The sequence below is a fragment of the Etheostoma cragini genome, chromosome 6 (genome assembly GCF_013103735.1).
Source record: "Etheostoma cragini isolate CJK2018 chromosome 6, CSU_Ecrag_1.0, whole genome shotgun sequence".
Classification (NCBI taxonomy): domain Eukaryota; kingdom Metazoa; phylum Chordata; class Actinopteri; order Perciformes; family Percidae; genus Etheostoma; species Etheostoma cragini.
The window spans coordinates 18,981,836-19,001,520 of record NC_048412.1 but is presented as its reverse complement, the minus strand read 5'-3'; the positions used below and the strand labels follow the sequence as shown (position 1 = coordinate 19,001,520).

Here is a 19,685-nt window from a genome sequence, read left to right as displayed (position 1 = left end):
TTCATGAGCTCTTTAGCGGTTTCCGCAGCAGATGTAAAGCTGTAAAATTGATATAAGTAGTTTTTTAGCGCTCTAGATAATATTTTATATCTAGATTCAAAATAATCCACAGGAGTGCATCAGGGCCAGGAGATGAAAACAAGATTTAGAGACAAAAACGTGAGCTCAACTGTAGCCTACTTCTGACAATTTGATACGGACAAACAAATGTCCAATTGTATTCACTTCTATGTTCTTACTACTTCTGTTATGTATGCACTTCTGTTTTTGCCTATGTGCTAAACCAACAAAATAAATAGCTTCCATTCGTTTTTTTCATTATTTTGACTAAATTCTTTTTCCTTTCAGACCAGGAATTCACGAGTCCTTCTCCTCTATCATACCTGAAACATATGACTACCTTTCATATGGAGATTTGCACCTTTCTCAAATGTCAACACCTCCCAAAAAAAAACAGACAAGGCTGTTCCGAAACTGATTGACTTGACAAGTCTTTTGAACACTCACACCAGACAGTCTGGTGTTATTGAAGGTTCGATAACATTCTCGTATTTCAGACAGTGATTTAGTCCTCAGTGCCAACTGTGGTTTGAACCTCAGCTTTTAAGTCCTTACAGTGCACAACACAAAATGGACTTTAAGACATCCACAAACTTGATCTGCAGCAGAACCTTGTGGTAACAAGGACTCTACTACATCAGTCATGTCCATGGCAATATGTTAAATAGGTTTTGTCAATCACAAAAATGCTCAACAAATCAAAAATGCTCAACAAATCAAACTCATCCATTACATTTTTGAAAAAAAACTTTGCGTCCTGCCTTGAGATAACCCGGTGGTGGGAATTTACTACCAAGTACCTCAATGTACAGTTTTGAGGTACTTGTACATTACCTGATACAAATACATTGACTCCAAAACCGTTCAGAAGTTTATTCTAGTGATTACTCCATATTTATTTGATAACTATGGTTACTTACCAGATTTGGATAAGTGATAAAATATAACCAGCAAATAAGTTATGCTGTATTATTACAGGTTTATTGATCACTTGCTGATTTATCAAGTACATTAGAAGACCCAATAAATGCAGGGGAACCAGCCTAAATAATATCATTCTGAAATTGGCCATTCTGCATAATGAGTACTTTTACCTTTACCTTTGAACTTTAAATAGGCTATATGTTGATGCTAATACTTTTGTACTTTTACTTAAGTTTGACTGTACGGTTTTTACTTGTAAAAGAGTATTTCAGGCCACACAAAATAAATACTTCTTCCACCAGTGAAATGACTTCAATGGAACCGTAAATATGCTGATCAGCTTCAATAAACAAACAAAGGAGCAAACACAATTGTGTAAAATGTTTCTACTCAGTTGGCTCCATCTTCCCCCCACCCACCACATGTTTAGGGATCCGAAGGACCGCCTCTGAAACTGATCCCTCTGTGTAAAAGCATTGCTTAATCGTGTCCTTCTGCAAAATTCTCCGCCTGAGGGACGAGCAGCCTGCGGCATAGAAACACCGTGCAGCAGTCTTACTTCACTCGTCCCAAAACAAAAACGCTGCGTAATAAAGCTGAATTCAAACACGGCGGCAGCAACACTCGGGGATCCAGACTCGACTCGAGAAAATAAAGCAAGAAGGAGAAGTAGAGATTTCAGCTTTTCTGGAGTTTTTGAGGGAACAAAATGTCTAAACCTAATTACTCAGGCACGTTTCATATGGTGGATCAGGTTAATATGGACGCCTACCTCGCAGCTTTAGGTAAGACTCTTTAGGTGGCATTATTGTAGCTTATAAAGCTGGTACCCTTAAACTAATTCTAATTCTCTTTATTAAACCCCTCCACATTACGACGTTGTATGCCCATTTGTGTGTACACTTGTATATCTTCGTTGCTTTAAGATATTTTTAAAATCTTCAATCATTGCTTTCATAATGTGGATCATCTTCATTTCCAGCTGAACACTAGTGAAATGAAATCACCACCATGTCCTTTCTATGATCCCAGACACACACACACACACTCACACACACACATGGGTGTATCCAGTGTCTGCACTGAGTGTGACAAGACAAAGCTGCCCTTTAATAAAACAACAATAACGTGTGTTCTATTTAATTGCATTATTAATTATATTCCTTCTTAGATATTAATTTTGCCCTGAGGAAGATTGTGTGTCTGTTGAAGCCCTCCAAAGAGATAAGCCATGAAGTGGCCACAGGGGCCATGAAGATCCGCACTCTCACCACCTTCAAGAACTTCAACATGGATTTCACTATCGGTGAAGAATTCACTGAAGACCTGAGACCAGTGGACGGTCGTACCTGTCAGGTGTGTGGTGGGAATGTTGTTGTTGTTCTTCTTCTTCTTCTGAACATTGACTTGTTCTTACATTCATACAGGCTTGCTGATACTGTGAGTTTACAGTATCATAACTTGTTATACAAGTTTGTTGTGTTTGTTTTTAATTCAGAATGGCTGTGCAACGCTATCCAACCTACTGCTGTGTTTTTGTGCTGTAGCCACCATTCAGGAAACAAGTGCATGAATGCGAATGAGCACCATTATCTTACATTAACCAGAACAAGACAACTGAGCAAACGGAAGCCAAAGAAAAGAGAGGTTTTGAACTTATGGACGCCCTTTTTGGCAATGACAAAGACATGACATGTGAGCTACTTTATGTACTAACTGCACAAAATCTCTGTGCCCATTCAGACTACAGTGAACTGGGAGGGAGATAACCTGGTTTGTGTACAGCGAGGAGAGAAAGATGGACGAGGCTGGACACACTGGCTGGAGGGTGACAAGCTGCATTTGGTAAGAATGTATGGATGGAGTGAAAGGAAGTGAGGAAGAGGCCAAAGCAGAGGGAGAGAGGGATACGGAACAAAGAAAGTAGAAACATAATAGGTACATGAGCGAGGGTTTGGAAGTTGCTATCGCCTTATTATGTTGCACTACATTGTCTTTATGGGAAGAAGTTCTTTGTTAAAGGGTTGTGGACCTTTGTGCATGCTGAGGGGGAGTAGTAGGACGAAGGCAAGCACAAAAGAGGAATAGGGCTGTTGAGATAGCTTGATAAAGTGTAACAATTACCACAGGACCAAGGTAGAAGAATGGTTCTTTAACATTTTAGTTGTAAAAGGGTTTAAGATTATAGATAATCTGTCAGCGCTGATTAAGACAATCCACATTCGTCAGCTAAATAACTCTCGCAGGATTTCTAATACCTCTGTTGCAGTTAGGACAAAGCAATGTGTTGTTGAAGTCCAACCTCGGGAGAATTGCAAAAGAAATGCCAGCGGGGATCAGGTTCTTAAATTGTGGATTTTAAAGGTTACACAAAGCAAGAGAAGGGAGCAGCGAGAGAATAATAAAGAGTTAATGAGTAAGTGGTAAGTTGGAGGAGGCAAAGGGGGGAGTAGGTTCAATGGAGGAAATAAGTACATGTTGAAAGAGGGGAAGATTAATTACTAGGTCAAAGGATGTGGAGGGGGTGGGGAGGGGGGGTTTGAAGATGGGACTGTATTTTGGATACAATCCCAGGTTTGTGTATTACTCATTAACAAGTCCTTTGACATGCCAAACTGTCTTCCTTTTCATTTACACCCCCCCTCCTTTCTTTCCTCTTTGATGTTTCTTTCCTCTCTGCAGGAGATGAGAGTTCAAGGGATCGTTGCCAAGCAAGTCTTCAAGAAGGCTGATTGAAATAACTGAAAATCAGTTTTAGTTAAACAATCAAGAGAATACAGTTAAAGGGATACTTTGCCTATTTTCATCCAGCTTTGTACCATAGCAATGTGGGTACTACTATGTGTAAATGAAGCGTTATTATGGAACCCATGCAACTTCTAGGGCAAGACCCGCCCTTCAATAGCATACACACTCTCCTATTGGCCAAGCGTCCATGCTTACGCAAGGTAACGGAACCCAATTTCTTCAGGTCCTCACACCCGACCAGTCGGCTATCCTAACCTAAACTACTAGAGGTCAATGCCTAACCCCGGCCAATCAGGCTGCATCGTAGGGCGGGACTTGCCAAGAAGTAGCGTGGGATCCATAATAATGCGTTAATGAACTATGGTAAACTTCCCCTTGATCTTGGCGGCTCCCAGATTTCCGTGCTCATCTCCCATTAAAAGGCCAGCGAAAGATGCATTTTGTTGCCACTTTATCTCTCTCGCGCTAATTTAGACAGAACTAAGTTTAAACTGTGAAACTAGCCAGTGTTGTTCAAATAAACAAAGACGTACAACCTACTCACCTAGATGTTTTTCAGAAATATCTTTTAGCTTACCGTAGTCATATGGAAAAGGTTTGGGCACCCTGACAATTTCCATGATTTTCATTTATAAATAATTGGGTGTTTGGATCAGCAATTTCATTTTAATCTATCAAATAACTGATGGACACAGTAATGTTTCAGTAGTTAAATTAGGTTTATTGGAATAAACAGAAAATTGTGTTTTTTTTTTTTAAATCACAATTGTTAGTCGAGCCCCCTTTTGCAAAAAATCACAGCTTACTAGACGCCTCTGAGTGTCTGGATTCTGGATGAAGGTATGTTGGACCATCTCTCCTTACAAAAAATCTCCAGATCAGTTAGGTTGGATGGTGGCCAAGCATCGACAGCCCGCTTTAAATCATCCTACAGATGTTTAATGATATTCAGGTCTGGGTACTGGGATGGCCATTCCAGAACACTGTACTTGTTCTTCTGCATAAATGTCAGAGTAGATTTCGAGCAGCATTTTGGGTGTCTTGTTGAAATATCTAGCTCCGGCATAACTTCCTCTGTGTGACTGATTCTTTAACATTATTCTGAAGCGTACCGGCACTGGCCACACAGCCCCACAGCATCATGGAACCTCCACCAAATTCTACCGTGGGTAGCAAGTGTTTTTCTTGAAACGCTGTGTTCTTTTGCCACCACGCCGCTTGTTATGACCAAGTAACTCAATCTTTGTTTCATCAGTCCACAACACCTTATACCAAAATGAAGCTGGCTTGTCCAAAAGTGCATTTGCATACCTCCAGCAGCAAGCATCAAGATGATGTTGTAGGTCTTTGGAGGTTGTCTGTGGGCTGTTTTTGACCGTTCTCGCCATTGCCTCTCTGATATTTTACTTGGCCTGCCACTCCTGGCCTTAACAAGAACTGTGCCTGTGGTCTTCCATTTTCTCACCATGTTGATCACAGTGGACACTGACTGCTTACATATCTGCAATAGCTTTTTGTAGCCTTCCCCTAAAACATAATGTTGAACAATCTTTGTTTTCAGGCCGTTTGAGAGTTGTTTCAGGCCCCCATGTTGCCCCTCTTCAGAGGAGAGTCAAAAAGAACAGCTTGCAATTGGCCACTTAAAATACCTTTTCTCTTGATTGGATGCACCTGTCTATGAAGTCCAAGGCTTAATGAGCTAACCAAACCAATTGTATGATCCAATCAATCAGTGCTTAATAGTTACAGATATTCAAATCAACAAAATAACAAGGGTGCCCAAATTTTTGCATTTTCACATCTGATTTAATGTCATACACCTTAATATTGCTACACTAATTATCTTTGTCTGGAAAATGCCGCAGTACTTAGCTTTTATTAGGAAATAAATGGCATGCAACTGTGATCATTTTCTTTGACGACAGAGTAAAATATTATCCAGCTTCAGAGGGGTGCCTAAACTTTTTCAAAACACTGTAGCTGTAATACAAGATTGTTTGCTACCAGCCGGTGGCCATTTTATATCTGTGAGGTGCTCGTTCGATATGAGCCAGGCCTGTGCAGTATCGTTTGACTCCGGCGTTCTCAATGTAGGCTGTCAGTTGAATGGCGTATTGAGCTAACGTTAGCAATCAATTAATCACAGATAGCTAAAACTAGCGTTTTGAAATGATTCCCATCTTCTGTTATTGTTTATAAATAGAAAGGTTTATTATTTCATGGGTTTCACAAATTTCAGTATTACAGTTATGTTGTAAACCGTATAAATCTGAGCATGCGCAGCTAGCATCTGCACTCGACCGGAGCTGGTCCGACTCGACTCTCATCGAGTATGACGCGTTATGCCATAAACCGTTTACATTTTAGTATACAGGACTCAAATGTGCCCTCGCCTCTCATTGGGCAGTGACACCCCTAACCTACTGCAAGACCAGGCAAACCCAGGGCATGCTGGGAAACGCCTGCCTCTCAGCTGATCTTACAGTTGATTGGTTCAGAATAGACACAACACAATGACGTTTTATGTAAACTTATTGTTTTTAAATTGGAGGGATTTTATTTGCTATTTGTATGATTTCAAAGGCTTTTTCTGTACATAACACATGTAGTGTGGCTGATAGTGACATTTAGAAATTGGAGAGACTAAATCTGTTAAGATTATGGATCATCTACATCTGTCTGTTGTTTATTATCATCAGCAACAGATCGAATGTAGAACATTTTACAGCTACTGTAGACTGTGTACAAGCTGATATATAGGTCTGATAACATTTTATCACATCGGAATCAGACCTAACAGGATGTGAAAGCGGCTGGACTTAACTGCGGCTTTTTGTCACCCCGGCTGCTGCTGTCTGCTCTTGTCTACTTTACAAGTGAGGAGCAATTCATCTAAAACGAGCCTACTATGTCCCCCACTAGCAGAAGCCTTTCTTGTTTTGATGCGGTACAGTGCATTCTGGTAGTTGTAGGCACAGGGAATACAGCCCCTTTCCTTAATTTTATCTGGCCTTATAGGACCAATTTAAAAACAGCCACGTTTTATGAAAATACCCTTTTTCCATTGGTAAAATACTTCTTTAAGGACTCGGTACATTTGAATCATTTTTGTATATTTTCAAAATTATAATCAACATTATTTTGAAATATCACATTAAGACCAAATATCTGTGAAAAATACTGTTTTGTACATCGTAATTGCGTAATTTATATATATATAAATGCATATATATATATATATATATATATATATATATATATATATATATATATATATATATATATATATATATATATATATATATATATATATATATATATATATATATATATATATATATATATATATATATCGATCCTTACAGTGTTATAAACAAATATGTCAGATGTCACTGTTGCCTTTTTAATTAATCACATCATTCTCCAAGTTTTGTGTGTTGCATATCTTAAAGTTGGTGTTTATAATTTGCATTACAATGTACTTAAAAATAGATGATTCAAATATAAGTTCAGAATACATGATTAACTTTTAAGGGTAAGCCACAGAATCTTTTTTTAGCAGTAGTTACTTAAACAAAAGTAAATACAGCATGGGTTGGGGGCTATTTTCTGCTGTGGATTAATATGCGTTACTGGACATATTTATAGAAGCAGAATTAAATACAGTTCATGGTAATGAAGTAACGGATAACGGTGCACCTTGTCTCTCAGTGTGTGTTTAGACGACACTGGAGCTCCATAAAGAATAATACGCTGCTTTGACTACACATACATACTTGCTGGAAGGATATATACATTGTTGGTTTGGCGTTTTCACAGGATTTGTCAGAAAAAGAAAAGTAAGAAAAATATAGCATTATACTTATAAACTTCTTATCAAATAGACACCACTGAGCTGTAGCTAAAAACACAGACAGCAGTGCATATACTTCGGAAGCTCCCATCCAATACTCATTCACCTTGAAAGGACTGTCTCAAGTTTAAGTACAACTCCATCAGTGTTTGGAAAAATACCTTCTAGCTGTTTGCTTTATTGTAAATGTTTTACAGAAATATCACATCACTTGAGCGGAACCTCTTGTTAAAGTCCTGCAGGGGGTAGCAAACCACCAGCCATCTTCATCTCTTCTAGGTAAGACATACCTTAGTCTTTGTTTTTTTGGGTATAAATAGGTCCAGCTTGAGGTTTGAAAACTAGTTGCAGCATCCCCAAACTGGAGCGGGACTCTGAGCTTCATCAATATACTGTTACACCAACGTCTACTTAATTATGTCCCACACCACTCGTCCTCCTGTGGCTCCGAGTGGCTCCTGAGGAAGTTGCTGGTGCAGTATCCGGCACTTCCATTGGTGTGGCTGGATTCAGCAAATGAAACCGAAGGCTTCAGTGGAGTTTTAGGAAGGAAGCTGTCCATGCTGTCTTGTGTGACGCCACTGACCACATTATCATCTGAGGAGGATAATAAGATCACTGTTTAGTGTGACCATTTTCTAAAGTACTGTAACATCAAACATGCTTTGCATTTTATGTAATTTATGGCAATCTTAAGGGGGCTGAAAGCATTTATGAGTATTGGAAATTATATAGACAATTAAGAGTTGGAAAAGGAAACACATTTTTCACTCTCATATACAGATACTTTAAAGTTTAAAGAAAATCACCAACATAAAGTGTCTGATTATACTGGTGGGATGAACACCAGTCTACCAAATTATATTTCCCCATTTGGTGATGGCTTAGAGTTGTTGTAGAGGTGGTGACTGTGAGGGCCACAGTGTATTTTCATATAGATCATAGTTCACATTCGCTTACTTTACCATTGTATTCAGAGTGGTACTTAGTTAGAAATTAATATAAATCTGCATTAATGCATGAAATATGACGAGTTATTTGTTTTTGTTATATTTGTTAACTAGACTATAAATTGCAGAACGTCTGTCTGTCTGTGTGTTATGCATATCTCTCGAACCGTTAGTCTGATGGATTTCAAACTTGACAGGTGTCTTGCTACGGGCATGAGTAAGTGCAGTGCCAAGTGAGACGATGTTTGGACTAGAAATGTAAAAAGAAATCGTTAAATACAGGTAAAAGAAGCACCCATTGGCTTTTACCCATAGACCCTTAATAAATACAATCTATAATTTTGCCACTCTAGCCGTTGGCCCCTCCCCCTCTCACCTGAGACAACAGCGAAGCTTTGGCAGCTTACACGTGACTAAGCCTAAAGACCTCAGGATAGGGCTGAGACGATATGCGATATGAAACTGAAAGCGCGACACTCAGATCCAGGAATCTTTAAGACACACCCCTTAAGAGATAACATAGGCACAGGCTAATTACTGCTAACTAACATGCTTGTTAACGTTAATAATTAAACCTAAACAGCTAATGGAAATCCAAACTATCTGCGTGCTTCTCCTGATAATATTGTGAGTTGTTGACCATATAGTAATATACAGTGGAGTTGCATATTAAGTGGGTTGGGGTCCTTCGGTAAAATATGGTTGTGAAGAATTCTACAAGCAGCAATACCACAGGCTAAGCAATCACCGTTCCAAACAGGCACATTTCAAAGGGCACTGCACTAGTTATTCTGCAATTGGGCTACAAGCACACAGCGTGTCCTCGATTGCCCTAAGTGTGAGAAAACAACAATGCACATGCCCAAAGCTGATTGGTCTGTTCTGCTGTTGAGCTAGTTGTCAGCTTTTAGTATTTCTTCTTTGTTAATGAACTGTGGCCAACATGAACAATGTGGATTATCTATACAGCACACATTAAAATAGCTGCCTATTGAAGGCAAACGTCGGATTCACACCTCATACCCACCATCCACGGGATATTATTATGAACCAAGCAAGCTGGTAAAAAAATAATAATGGTAATCCATTAAAAAAATGGCTAACATTAAAGGCCAATGCTAGCTTGTCAGAAGACTTTTTTTTCTTCTTTTTTAGCTTCTGGGGTGTTTTATTCACAGCAGATCATCAAAAACATGATCTCTAGCATCTTTCTGGAAGGATTACCCAACAAACAGTAAAATTGGGCAAACATAGCTAGCTGGCCAAACTGGCAGCTGGCGATTGAACAGTAGCCTAACTTTAACATAAACGTTACCAGCAAATTGAGGAGAATGGGTACGTGCTCAATTGGATTATCACCTCTGTTAAACTGTGTGCAAAACGTGAAATTGTGCGTTATGTCCATTGTATTTTCTGGTTTTAAATCTGTCAAAAGTATTTCTTAACCATTTCGTGGTACACTCATGGCATTGACCACGGTTATCCACATAGTCCTTGTTTGAGTCCCCGGGAACAGTTGTTGCATGTCATATCTCTCTTATTTTCTGCCTTATCTCTACTGTCAAAATATCTTTTAGAGAAATGACAAATACCACACAAAATTATTTTATTGAAAATCGTTATATAACACCTGTGTCAGCATAGCAGTGCTTAGGGATTTCTCACCTTTGTTAAAAAGCGGCAACTTGTAGCACTCCACGATGCAGTTCTCTTGGCAGTGACCGTTGAGCTCTGTGAACGGTAAAGGCAGATCCAGCGAAGTGATCGGTGTTGCTGGAAGCATTTCAACCAGAGTAACGGGAACATTGGAGCTGGCTGTCAAACGCAGAAGATGACACAAATAGGTTCAAAATACGATTATTCAGTATCACGCTCACAAGGAATATCTTTGGACATAGTAGCCTACTTGTAACTCAGCCTTGAAATCTAGACACACCCTGGCAGCAGCAAATACAAGTTGCAGCTAGGGTCAGTCTAGCAACTCTCTGTTGGTTTGCGAGCTGGAAAAAAACAATTCAGTCGCATTGTGAATAGAATCGGCGGGCGGGCTTTTAATAAGGATGGCTGAGTTGCGACGGTTCTGTGTGAATTTCCTGCTATTTGAAAACAAAGATTGTCTTTGTTCTGTGGATGCTTGGAGTTAAGCACTTAAGTCATTCTTAAAAAAAGAAGATGTGTTCAGATCAGATGCCAGATACTGCAAAAATTTAATCTATCAACTAGCCTTACTCTGGTTGGTTGTAGAGCTACAGGATTCTTTTGTATTGGGAATTTGAAAGACAACCATTCATCCTGCCCCTCAGATTGAGCCCTGCCAATGGTGAGTTCCCAGACCCAACATCTTGATGTACGTCTGGCTTGTCATGCTGCTGGTAATTTATATTCAATATAAAAGTATACTGATTGGTCCTTAGGAGGCACTATAATCTCTCAAAATTTGCTCTAGCACCAAAAGTAAGAGGTGAAGTGAGGTGAAGTTTGAACAATTTTGTTTCTAAGAAAAGTTCTTCATACTTCTTAAAATATACATTCATAAACTTTAAAAATGTAAATGATCCACAGTGTGACTCAATATAAAAGTGAAACTCTTCCTCAACTGTATCGTCTGGGTATGACAAACTCACCTACCGTAGACTTGAAAGGCAGTTGTAAAAAGTTAGTAGTTTCCTTTTTCACCAGAAAAAAGAAACTACAAAAACGTCAGATTTGACTCACAGAAGTTCCAATATGTTCCAATTATGTCAAGTTCATAGGGTGGAATAATTATCAACCTTCAAAATAAACTTGCCAGTGGAGCATAATTCACTTCTGTGCTGTCAACATGTTCAGTATTCACCTAATGCAGAGATGGCAAAAGTACTCACTTCCCGTACTCAAGTACAAATACTTGTGTTAAAAATATTTTGGTAGAAATAGAAGTACTGATGTAACTGCTTTACCCAAGTAAAAGTAAAAAAGTACAGGCTGAGAAATTAACTTAAAGTATAAAAGTAAAAGTAGCCGTGCAAATGACAACCAGTTTTTATGCAAACCTACCTGGACCACACAAATGTTACTAGAGTGCAAGCTGAGAAAATTTAGTGAGCATGGAAAAAAGGCTCTTTATATTGCCTAAAACATCCAATATATGATTATTGTGACAGAGACTGGGACTCCAGGTTAATGTTATTCTGACTGAGTAGCTCAGAATTCAAGATTTTGAATTCAGTTGTGATTCTGTGACAATTCACAGATCCAGTTTCTCTTTTTTAATCTTCCCCTTAATATTTAAAGGAATCCACATGTATGTGTGTGTGCTCAAATATGGATTTTAGAGATAAAATAAAAGGTTAAAATATGAATTATTAAACAGACATTGATGAAGAAGTTCCCCATACTTTAAGATTTATGCAGCACATTCACCAGGAGTCATTCTTGATGCCTACTATCGCAAACATCTGTCTCAGATTGGGAATGTCTTGCTGCTTGTCTGCCAAATCTCTGGGATCTCTGTTTTCTTCATTTTCAATAATGTCACCGTCCATACTACTAGCTAACGTTCCCACCATCAAGCTGCAATGATTTGCGGCGAATGAATGGCGCTGAATCTGTCGAGTCATATTAGTGGTGCAACATACAGTATATTACTATCCAATTAGATTGAATATGGTAGACCTACTGATGACTCGAAAAATAATTTATTTGAAACTTGTTAGTGAGGACTTGATTAGGACTGTATTTAAAGCTGCTTCTGGTTTCCAACTTGGCCTCAGGTGTGTCTGTTAAAACACGGACGGAGACAACTTCTGTCTGTTGATGCTTTACAATAATCAAGCACGTGCTACCTAGCTATCAGGCGAAGAACACAAACAACAAAAACACTAGCTAACTTACTCTAAACGTAAAAGAACTATCTAGACCACAACAACAGGCTGAAATGAACTGACAACATAACTTGTACGATTTACAGTTCTCAAAGACGCACACACACAATCTCGACTGATTATCCTCTGGACAGCTAGTCTCTTTCTTTTCTCTCATTGTTAATCCAACCACCAGTAGAGTGAGTGATAACTCATTCAAAGATCCCCTCCAGGCTTGTTCTCGGACATAAAATACTACTTTTTTTTTTCCACACAAAAGTTCAGTAACCTAGGTTGTCCTCTCCCTCTCCCTCATAAAAAAATGAGAATATGTAAATATTTATATAATATCTGTAAAAAAACAGTTTAACGACTGGAGCATGATTTCTCCTAATCCTACTGAAAAGCCCATTCTCAGTCTATGTGAAGGAGGTTTCAAGTTTTCACATCCCATTGTGTAAGTGTCATACTGGACTTCTGAACTAGTTGTGAAGTCCTACCTTCTCTCAATTACTTGTATTTCACCTGTAAATTCCAGTATTTGCACCTATTGCTTCACTAGAATTACAGTAAATGTGAATGAAATACAACACACCGTCAACCAAAACAATTATCTATGAGCATCATTTTGTTATGAGACTGCGCCCCGTGCGTAGGACCTAAGTCTCAGTATGAGTTAACTGCCTGTGAAGTGTGCGTCACATCATACCAAATAAGTGTGTCAGGCTGAATATGTACAGGATGTGGTTTCCAGTTCAGTTTGTCATACTCGCCACCGAGCTTGTTTGGCGTCACATAACAAGCTTCCTATTTAACCTTCCTGGGTCATCAATAACTCATATAAATTGTGCTTTTTGTTACATTTCTTTTCACATAAATTAATTTCAGACCACACATCTAATTAATATAATATATATTCATATATAATTTACCCTTATTTATGTAAATTTCATTTGACTCTACTCAGATTTAAAATAAATAAATAAATGGTATGTAAAGGAAACAGTGGGAAGGTATGTGTGAAAGAGATTAGCAGTGACCTTAAACTGTACACTTCAAAGCTAATTGTGTCTCAGTTGTGGCTACCAATATGCGTAGTTACTGCCAGTGGGTGGGCATTCCTGCACACTACTTCGTTGCCTCTTTGGGAACACTTTTTTTTTAGTTTTTAAATAATGAGGACAAAGTTCTGTGAAAAACAATGATGAAACACACCTACACATATGACGCATTGTACACACCTGCTTTGTTTGACTTGCGTTTTGCCCTCCAGCAGACAAGACCAAAAAGGACGAGTGCAGTCAACACGAGTCCTGACCACAGGCCTGCGGGTAACATCCAGGGAAAATCTATTAAGCAAAGAGAGGGGATTTTAGAGGGACCCAAATACATTTTTAAGGTTTGTGAGGTAAATAAAGTAACGCCTGGGAATGGGAGTGAGGGATTACTGAAAACTCTTGATTCCTCATTAATAATATTTTAAAGTAATTAATATAATTACAGAGCCTATAAAAATGGACTAAACCTCTTTCTGAAATCAAACAAAAACTATGAAAACTATTTTGAAAGAATATCTATTACATTTCTATTTAATTTCAGTATTTTGTAAATTATGGTCAAACAAGATCGATGCCAAGGCATACTATTATTACTAACGCTAACATTTCTTAGCAGTGTGTAAATTCTTAAGTGTTTTTTAATACACTATAATGTATTTGAAAAGTGAGATTATTTTGTTACATAGTGTTTATTCATGTATGTTTCAGCGTTTATAAAAAAAGAAGTAAAAAGTCTGCTTCCAGTTTCTTAAATGTTAATATGTTCTAGCTTCTTCAATCCTCTATGACAGTAAATTGAATATCTTTAAGTCTTGAACAAAACAAGACAGTTGAGGATGTCATCTTGGGCTTCGGAATCAATGATCAACATTTTCACCATTTTCTGGCATTTTATAGATCACACCACTAATCAATTAATCGATCAATTAAGTAAATAACGAAAACAATTTGTTTCCAGGGAAACACAGTGTCATACGTACATTTTACACCTAATCTGTACAGTAGTAGCAGAAGTAAGATCTGGACATTAGACTTATTTAACTGGATTGAACTGAGTAACCTGTTTGTCACTAATCTCAAAAACGAAATCTCTGATAACTTAAGCATAGAGTTAAAAAAAAATGCAAGTAGGGAAGAAGTTGCATCGTATGTTTTTCTAAACTTCCATCTCTCTTCATTCCTTAGTGGATTCTTAAACAAAACTCTTCTGTCACCTGATTGGGTACTTTGACCTTTGTGACTTACAATGGCCTGATTTTTTTTTGCTTAGACAAATGGGGATGGTGTGCGAATCCTGATGTGTTTTATAGATACATATCAACTCTCATAGGACATGGGTTCTATCTGTAAAGTCCATGGAAGAAAGCCTAGCAGGGCCACAACCTCCGTTCATCTTAGCCGATCTAGCAACAACATCTTTGAACAGTCCCCCTAACTTGTCCTGTTTCTTCAGAGCACTGCAACCTCCACATTGTCTGCCGTGTTTCTGGACACCTGGTGGATTTAGGTCCAATAGTCGCTCTCTTTTAGCTCTCTTTCTGTTTTACTAACTCCTGCAAGAAATATCTTGCTAACAAATGCTCCACTAAGTCTGCTAGCTAGTTGCGAGCTGTTGGTGGGTTTATAGAGATTTTTTGTTGAAAAAAGGATGCCTGTTGAGAATGAACTAATACAGTAAAATTGCGGCTGGGAACAAGGAGCTAACACAGTCAAGCTCAGTTGACCTCTTTTACACGGTCACATATTGTTTTCACATTGTTTTACGATGCAGTTTTGTTAAAAAAAATATTGACGATATTAAATGTTGCAATTAACCTTTTCAGCTAGACACAATGACAGAATCGCCTCCATCTCCTGACACACACTAACTGCAACAAGTGCCTAACATTACTCTCTTTCTTTGAAATGATTTTGCCATCTGTTCTACTTCGACTTTCTCTCTTAATGACTTGGTCATATGACACATAGGAACTAAAGGGCAGTAACTCACTGAGTCACGCAGGATAAGAGAATCGGCTACATTTTACAAGTTAATTTAAACAAAGAGATTTTAAGATCTAAAGAGATGAGACACATTCGTCACAATAACTTCAAAATGTAAAAATTAGGATTTACGAGATTTAAAGTTGCCACAGATGGCATCAGTTGTTCGGGTTCCTGGAGTTTTCAACAGTCTTCCCAAGTCCTCACATCTGAAAACAACATACAAAGAAATGTGTTTCAACATATTGAAACTATTAAAAATGGGAAAATATTGCAATAAGTTTTTTGTTTTGTTATGTTTGGCCTAGTAGAAACCTGAAAGTTTCAGACAAGCAACAAAATCAGTTTCTACAGTGTGAATGAAATATAGTCGCTGAAGATGTCATCGTACAAATGTTTCGGGCTGGAGACTGATGATGTCAACTGAAACTACACAGTAATTTCTGCTGTGTCTCTAAGGATGACTAATAATAAAAAAATCCTTTGGCTTCACTTTGTTATTTAATAATAACATTAGAGTGGAGATGCGGTCTGACCTGGTGTGTGTTTGACAGGGCGAGAAGAAATCGGTTACGTTGCTGTAGGTCTTGTCTCCACACGGATGACAGATTGTGTCATTCATGCGCGTGGCTGCAAGAACGAATTAGATGGCTTTTCAGTTGCCAGTTTGTACTGTATTTTGATAAGAGGCTTACTGCAGGACATAATAATTTATTAAGCATTTTTAATGGAAGCCTACCTGGAACCTTGACCCCTTCACCAGGAGGGCAGTGGGACACTTGCCGGCAGTAGTCACATTGATCATCGTGACAGTAGTAACCAGCCACACACTCACACACTGTGTTCTCCTGAGTTGTACAGTCCTTTACTTTCCTCTGGTGTTTCTCTGAAAAAGAGTTAGAAAAAGTGATATAGTGTCCATGTTAAGGGAAGAGCAGTGGTGAAAAAAGTACCTAAATATTTTACTTAAGTAAAAGGAGCAATACAACAGCGTAGACATACTCTTTTACAAATAAAAATCCTGCATTCAAAATTCCATTTCCTTTTTTAGAATAATGTATATTGGATCACTAGATTATAATTAATAATAGTACTAAATTTAACTTATATAGCGCTTTCAAAATGCTCCAAGACACTTTACAGTAAAACCATGGTAAGTACAATAAAAGCAGATGAAGCAATAAAACAACGCAAAACATAAAAACAAGCATATTAAACAAGTACAGCAAAAAATACATTGAGTGTGTGGTTATTATAGGGTGAGGGCTAAAGAGATGGGAGAGAGTTCCAGAGGGAGGGGGTTGTGTTGGTGAAACCTCTGTCACCCCAGGTACGGTGCTTGGTCCTGAGTGTGGGGGGGGGGAGAAGGTTGACGTCAGGGGAGCGGAAGTTACGAGGGGATGGTGGCGGTGGAGGAGGTCTGTGAGGTAGTAAGGAGCCTGGTTATGGAGGGCTTGGTGAGTAATGAGGATTTTAAACTGGATGTGTTGGGGAACAGGGTTGATGTGGTCACGAGAGCAGGTGTAGTTGAGGAGACGGGTAGCAGAGTTCTGGATGAACTGAAGCTTATTTAGGGCTTTTTGTCTAAGTTGGTGATGCATAAATGTGCGAGCATCATTGTTGCAGATGGTAAAGCTGGGGCTAATTTATATACTGCTGGGTATTTTAATCCACAATCATGTATAATAATGCATGACTTGATTTGTATTTTGTATTAATAATTTGAATTAAAGTAACTCAGGTTTTCAAATTAACGTAGTAAAGTAAAAAAATACAATATTGGCTTCCAAATTGTAGTGTAGAAGTATAAAGTAGCATTAAATGGAAATGATCGAGTAAAGTACAAGTACCTAACATTGTAATTGAATACAGTACTTGAGTACTTAGTTACATTCCACCACTGGAATAGAACATGGTCAGATTATGTGACAACAGCCCCCTTGGCATGTAAAATGCTTTCCACCTCTCCTACATGGAAGCATGACATCCAGACTGAAAGAGACAAGCCGCCTTGTTTGTAGTCATTAAAAGAGACAAAACAAACCAAAACTTAGAAAGAGCTGCATACATACTACAACCAGACAAAAAAATAACCATTTGTGTCTCTTTGTAGTCAGTTTGTGTCTTTTTGGTTATTTTGTGTCCCTTTGTAGTTACTGTGCATTTATGTAATTACCCGTGTGGTCATTTTGTCTCCTTGTAGTAATGTGTATTTATGGTCATTTTGTGTCTCTGTATTTGTTCGGTGTCTCGTAGCTGTTTAGTCTCTTAAGTTGTTTGTGTCGCAGTCATAACTGTATGTCTCTCCAACAAAAAATATAGTCAACAGTCGCTTTAAACAGAAGCTTTGGTCACGCTTTTTGGATTAGTAAGCCATGTGTGGGAAAGAAAGTCCTCTGATAGAGACTTGTAATTTTGGCTACATAAATAAAATTTACTGGATTTAAGAGTATATGAGTTTAAATTTACCTTTTAACAAATGTGTTCCCCTTTTATTTCTACTGTAAAACATTTTAAGATGGTTCAACTTGAAAAGTTCCACCACTGCCTTAGACATGTAAGGTAACAGAACTAAACTGGAGTAATTTGTTTAAATTCTTCCCATTAGTTGTGAAAATTATTTAAAAAAACTAACAGTTAGGTTCACTGAACCTGATTCAAGCGCTTAAGATATTAAGTTTTCACTACATTCTAGTTTAAAAAGTCTGTTATTTCAATTGACAGGTTTTTAAAGCTGCTGCAATTTAGCACCACAGTTAGTGCAAAGACAATACACAAGGCTGCACCCAGTAACTTTGTTAACTTAGAAGTGTATTATTGTCATGGTTGTTAAAACCATTTTACTCCGCATTGAAAGTATCATATTTTCATGCGTAGACTTGTTCCATCTCTTTATTGCAACTACGTGATGTTAACACAAGTAACATTTTTAAATCAAAGACTGATATCTTTCAAAATTATAAGTTCTCCACCCAAGCTGAGACACGGCGCAAGTTATGTAATAAAAAATTGAAAACAGGAAGATGTTAAAGAAGTGGATTTCTGATGCAGTTCACACAAAGAGACAATTGCAAAACAAATATCTATACTAAAAATGGCAACAGAGGCAAGAAAAAGGAAGGAAACATACATACAGTGGCATGTTTGTGTTTGCACTATAGAAAAAATATGTGTGTGTGTGCATACAGCACTATGTGCATGTGTGTGTGACTTACGGGAAATGCACTCCATGCAGGGCAGACAATTAAGCAAGTTATTTTTTGTGGCTGTGTAGAATCCACAATCACATTTGGCACACTCAGTCCTCTTTGTGCGGTCACACTCAGCTTTCATGTACTCTCCTGATAAGAGTTGGGAAAACAGAGATATACAGAAGAATTGTATGTCAGGCTGTAATGCAAATACAGTATGTGAGGAATGCTGAAAAGCCAAATATTTACACAGTACACAGTAAATACTGTGTCGTGGTTTGCATAAATAAGTGTGTCATCCGCAGAGAAAAGAAATTTGACTGACCTGCAGCACAGCGATCACAGCATGTCCCATCTTTAGTACTCTTTGTGCAGGTCATATTAGCCAGTTGTTGCCCGTTCGATTACAGTCCTTCACCGGCGTGTACAGGATCTAAGCTTAAGACTGCAATGACTGTCTTCCTGTATATACTCTTCCTCCAAACCTGCTCCTAACCTTTTAAATGACAGTAATGTTATCAATCTCAGCTCAAAGCGCATCACTTAGGTGCAATCTCTTTCAAACTTTCTCCTTTTCTGAATATCTCCACTCTCTTTCTGCTGTCTGTGGCTATGTGTTTCCCCTCCTCACTCTTACCTACTTCTCATGATTTGTTCTGATCCTACACAGTGGAAACCCCCAGTGACCCTAATCTGCTGTTTTCCCCTCTGTCTCTCTGTCTCTCAGCCTCTTTTTTTCTGTCTGTCTCTCCTCATTTCCTTCCTGCCATAGCCCTTTCACTGCGAAGTAAGCTGTGTGTGTTTCCGTATAGCTACACAACCAATGGCTGATTTTGGCAAATAGCAAAGCAGCACAATGAGAAATTTCCTCTCTTAACTACACCCTTTCCTTTCAGTCCATCTCCATTGTTTTCACAGAACCTTTGTCCCAGTGGCACAGGGATGTTGTTGAGCTGGAAAGGCAAAGAGATTTTGTAGTAGCAGTCGATCTTAAGTATGTTTTTTTTTTTTTTTTTTATCAGTCTGTCCTCCTGCAATCCCACTTGCCCACGGTCACTTCCTCGTTACTGCAAACA

At 38.4% G+C, this 19,685-nt stretch overlaps 2 protein-coding genes across 4 annotated transcripts; one reads left to right on the top strand and one right to left on the bottom strand.

The window, feature by feature from the left end:
* Positions 1-1,487: 1,487 nt before the first annotated feature.
* On the top strand, positions 1,488-4,310 carry rbp5 (retinol binding protein 1a, cellular). Its single transcript, XM_034874368.1, has 4 exons — positions 1,488-1,769; positions 2,156-2,340; positions 2,728-2,829; positions 3,667-4,310. Exons 1-4 carry the CDS (start codon positions 1,694-1,696, stop codon positions 3,718-3,720), a joined length of 417 nt encoding a protein of 138 aa, XP_034730259.1. The 5' UTR covers positions 1,488-1,693; the 3' UTR covers positions 3,721-4,310.
* Positions 4,311-7,727: 3,417 nt separating this feature from the next.
* LOC117946268 (tumor necrosis factor receptor superfamily member 5) lies at positions 7,728-19,519 on the bottom strand. 3 transcript variants are annotated; one of them, XM_034874301.1, is made up of 8 exons: positions 18,935-19,519; positions 18,634-18,759; positions 16,158-16,304; positions 15,955-16,048; positions 15,551-15,627; positions 13,619-13,729; positions 10,201-10,350; positions 7,728-8,182 (listed from the first exon to the last, which is right to left on the bottom strand). In XM_034874301.1, exons 1-8 carry the CDS (start codon positions 18,987-18,989, stop codon positions 8,001-8,003), a joined length of 942 nt encoding a protein of 313 aa, XP_034730192.1. In that variant the 5' UTR covers positions 18,990-19,519; the 3' UTR covers positions 7,728-8,000. The 3 variants fall into 3 exon arrangements, with proteins under 3 accessions (XP_034730192.1, XP_034730193.1, XP_034730194.1); XM_034874302.1 differs by having other exon boundaries at positions 13,619-13,726; XM_034874303.1 differs by lacking the exon at positions 7,728-8,182 and adding an exon at positions 10,024-10,105.
* Positions 19,520-19,685: the final 166 nt, after the last annotated feature.

Bases quoted from the DNA above. Each gene is read 5' to 3' on its own strand.
- LOC117946268 (XM_034874301.1), bottom strand. From the start codon at position 18,989: ATGACCTGCACAAAGAGTACTAAAGATGGGACATGCTGTGATCGCTGT. The intron at 18,760-18,934 runs GTCAGTCAAATT...AACTCTTATCAG, and splicing joins CTGTGATCGCTGTGCTGCAG to GAGAGTACATGAAAGCTGAG. The intron at 13,730-15,550 runs GTAAATCCTAAT...CTCTTTGCTTAA, and splicing joins CTGTGGCAACTTTAAATCTC to TAGATTTTCCCTGGATGTTA.
- rbp5 (XM_034874368.1), top strand. From the start codon at position 1,694: ATGTCTAAACCTAATTACTCAGGCACGTTTCATATGGTGGATCAGGTT. The intron at 1,770-2,155 runs GTAAGACTCTTT...ATTCCTTCTTAG, and splicing joins CGCCTACCTCGCAGCTTTAG to ATATTAATTTTGCCCTGAGG. The intron at 2,341-2,727 runs GTGTGTGGTGGG...GTGCCCATTCAG, and splicing joins TGGACGGTCGTACCTGTCAG to ACTACAGTGAACTGGGAGGG.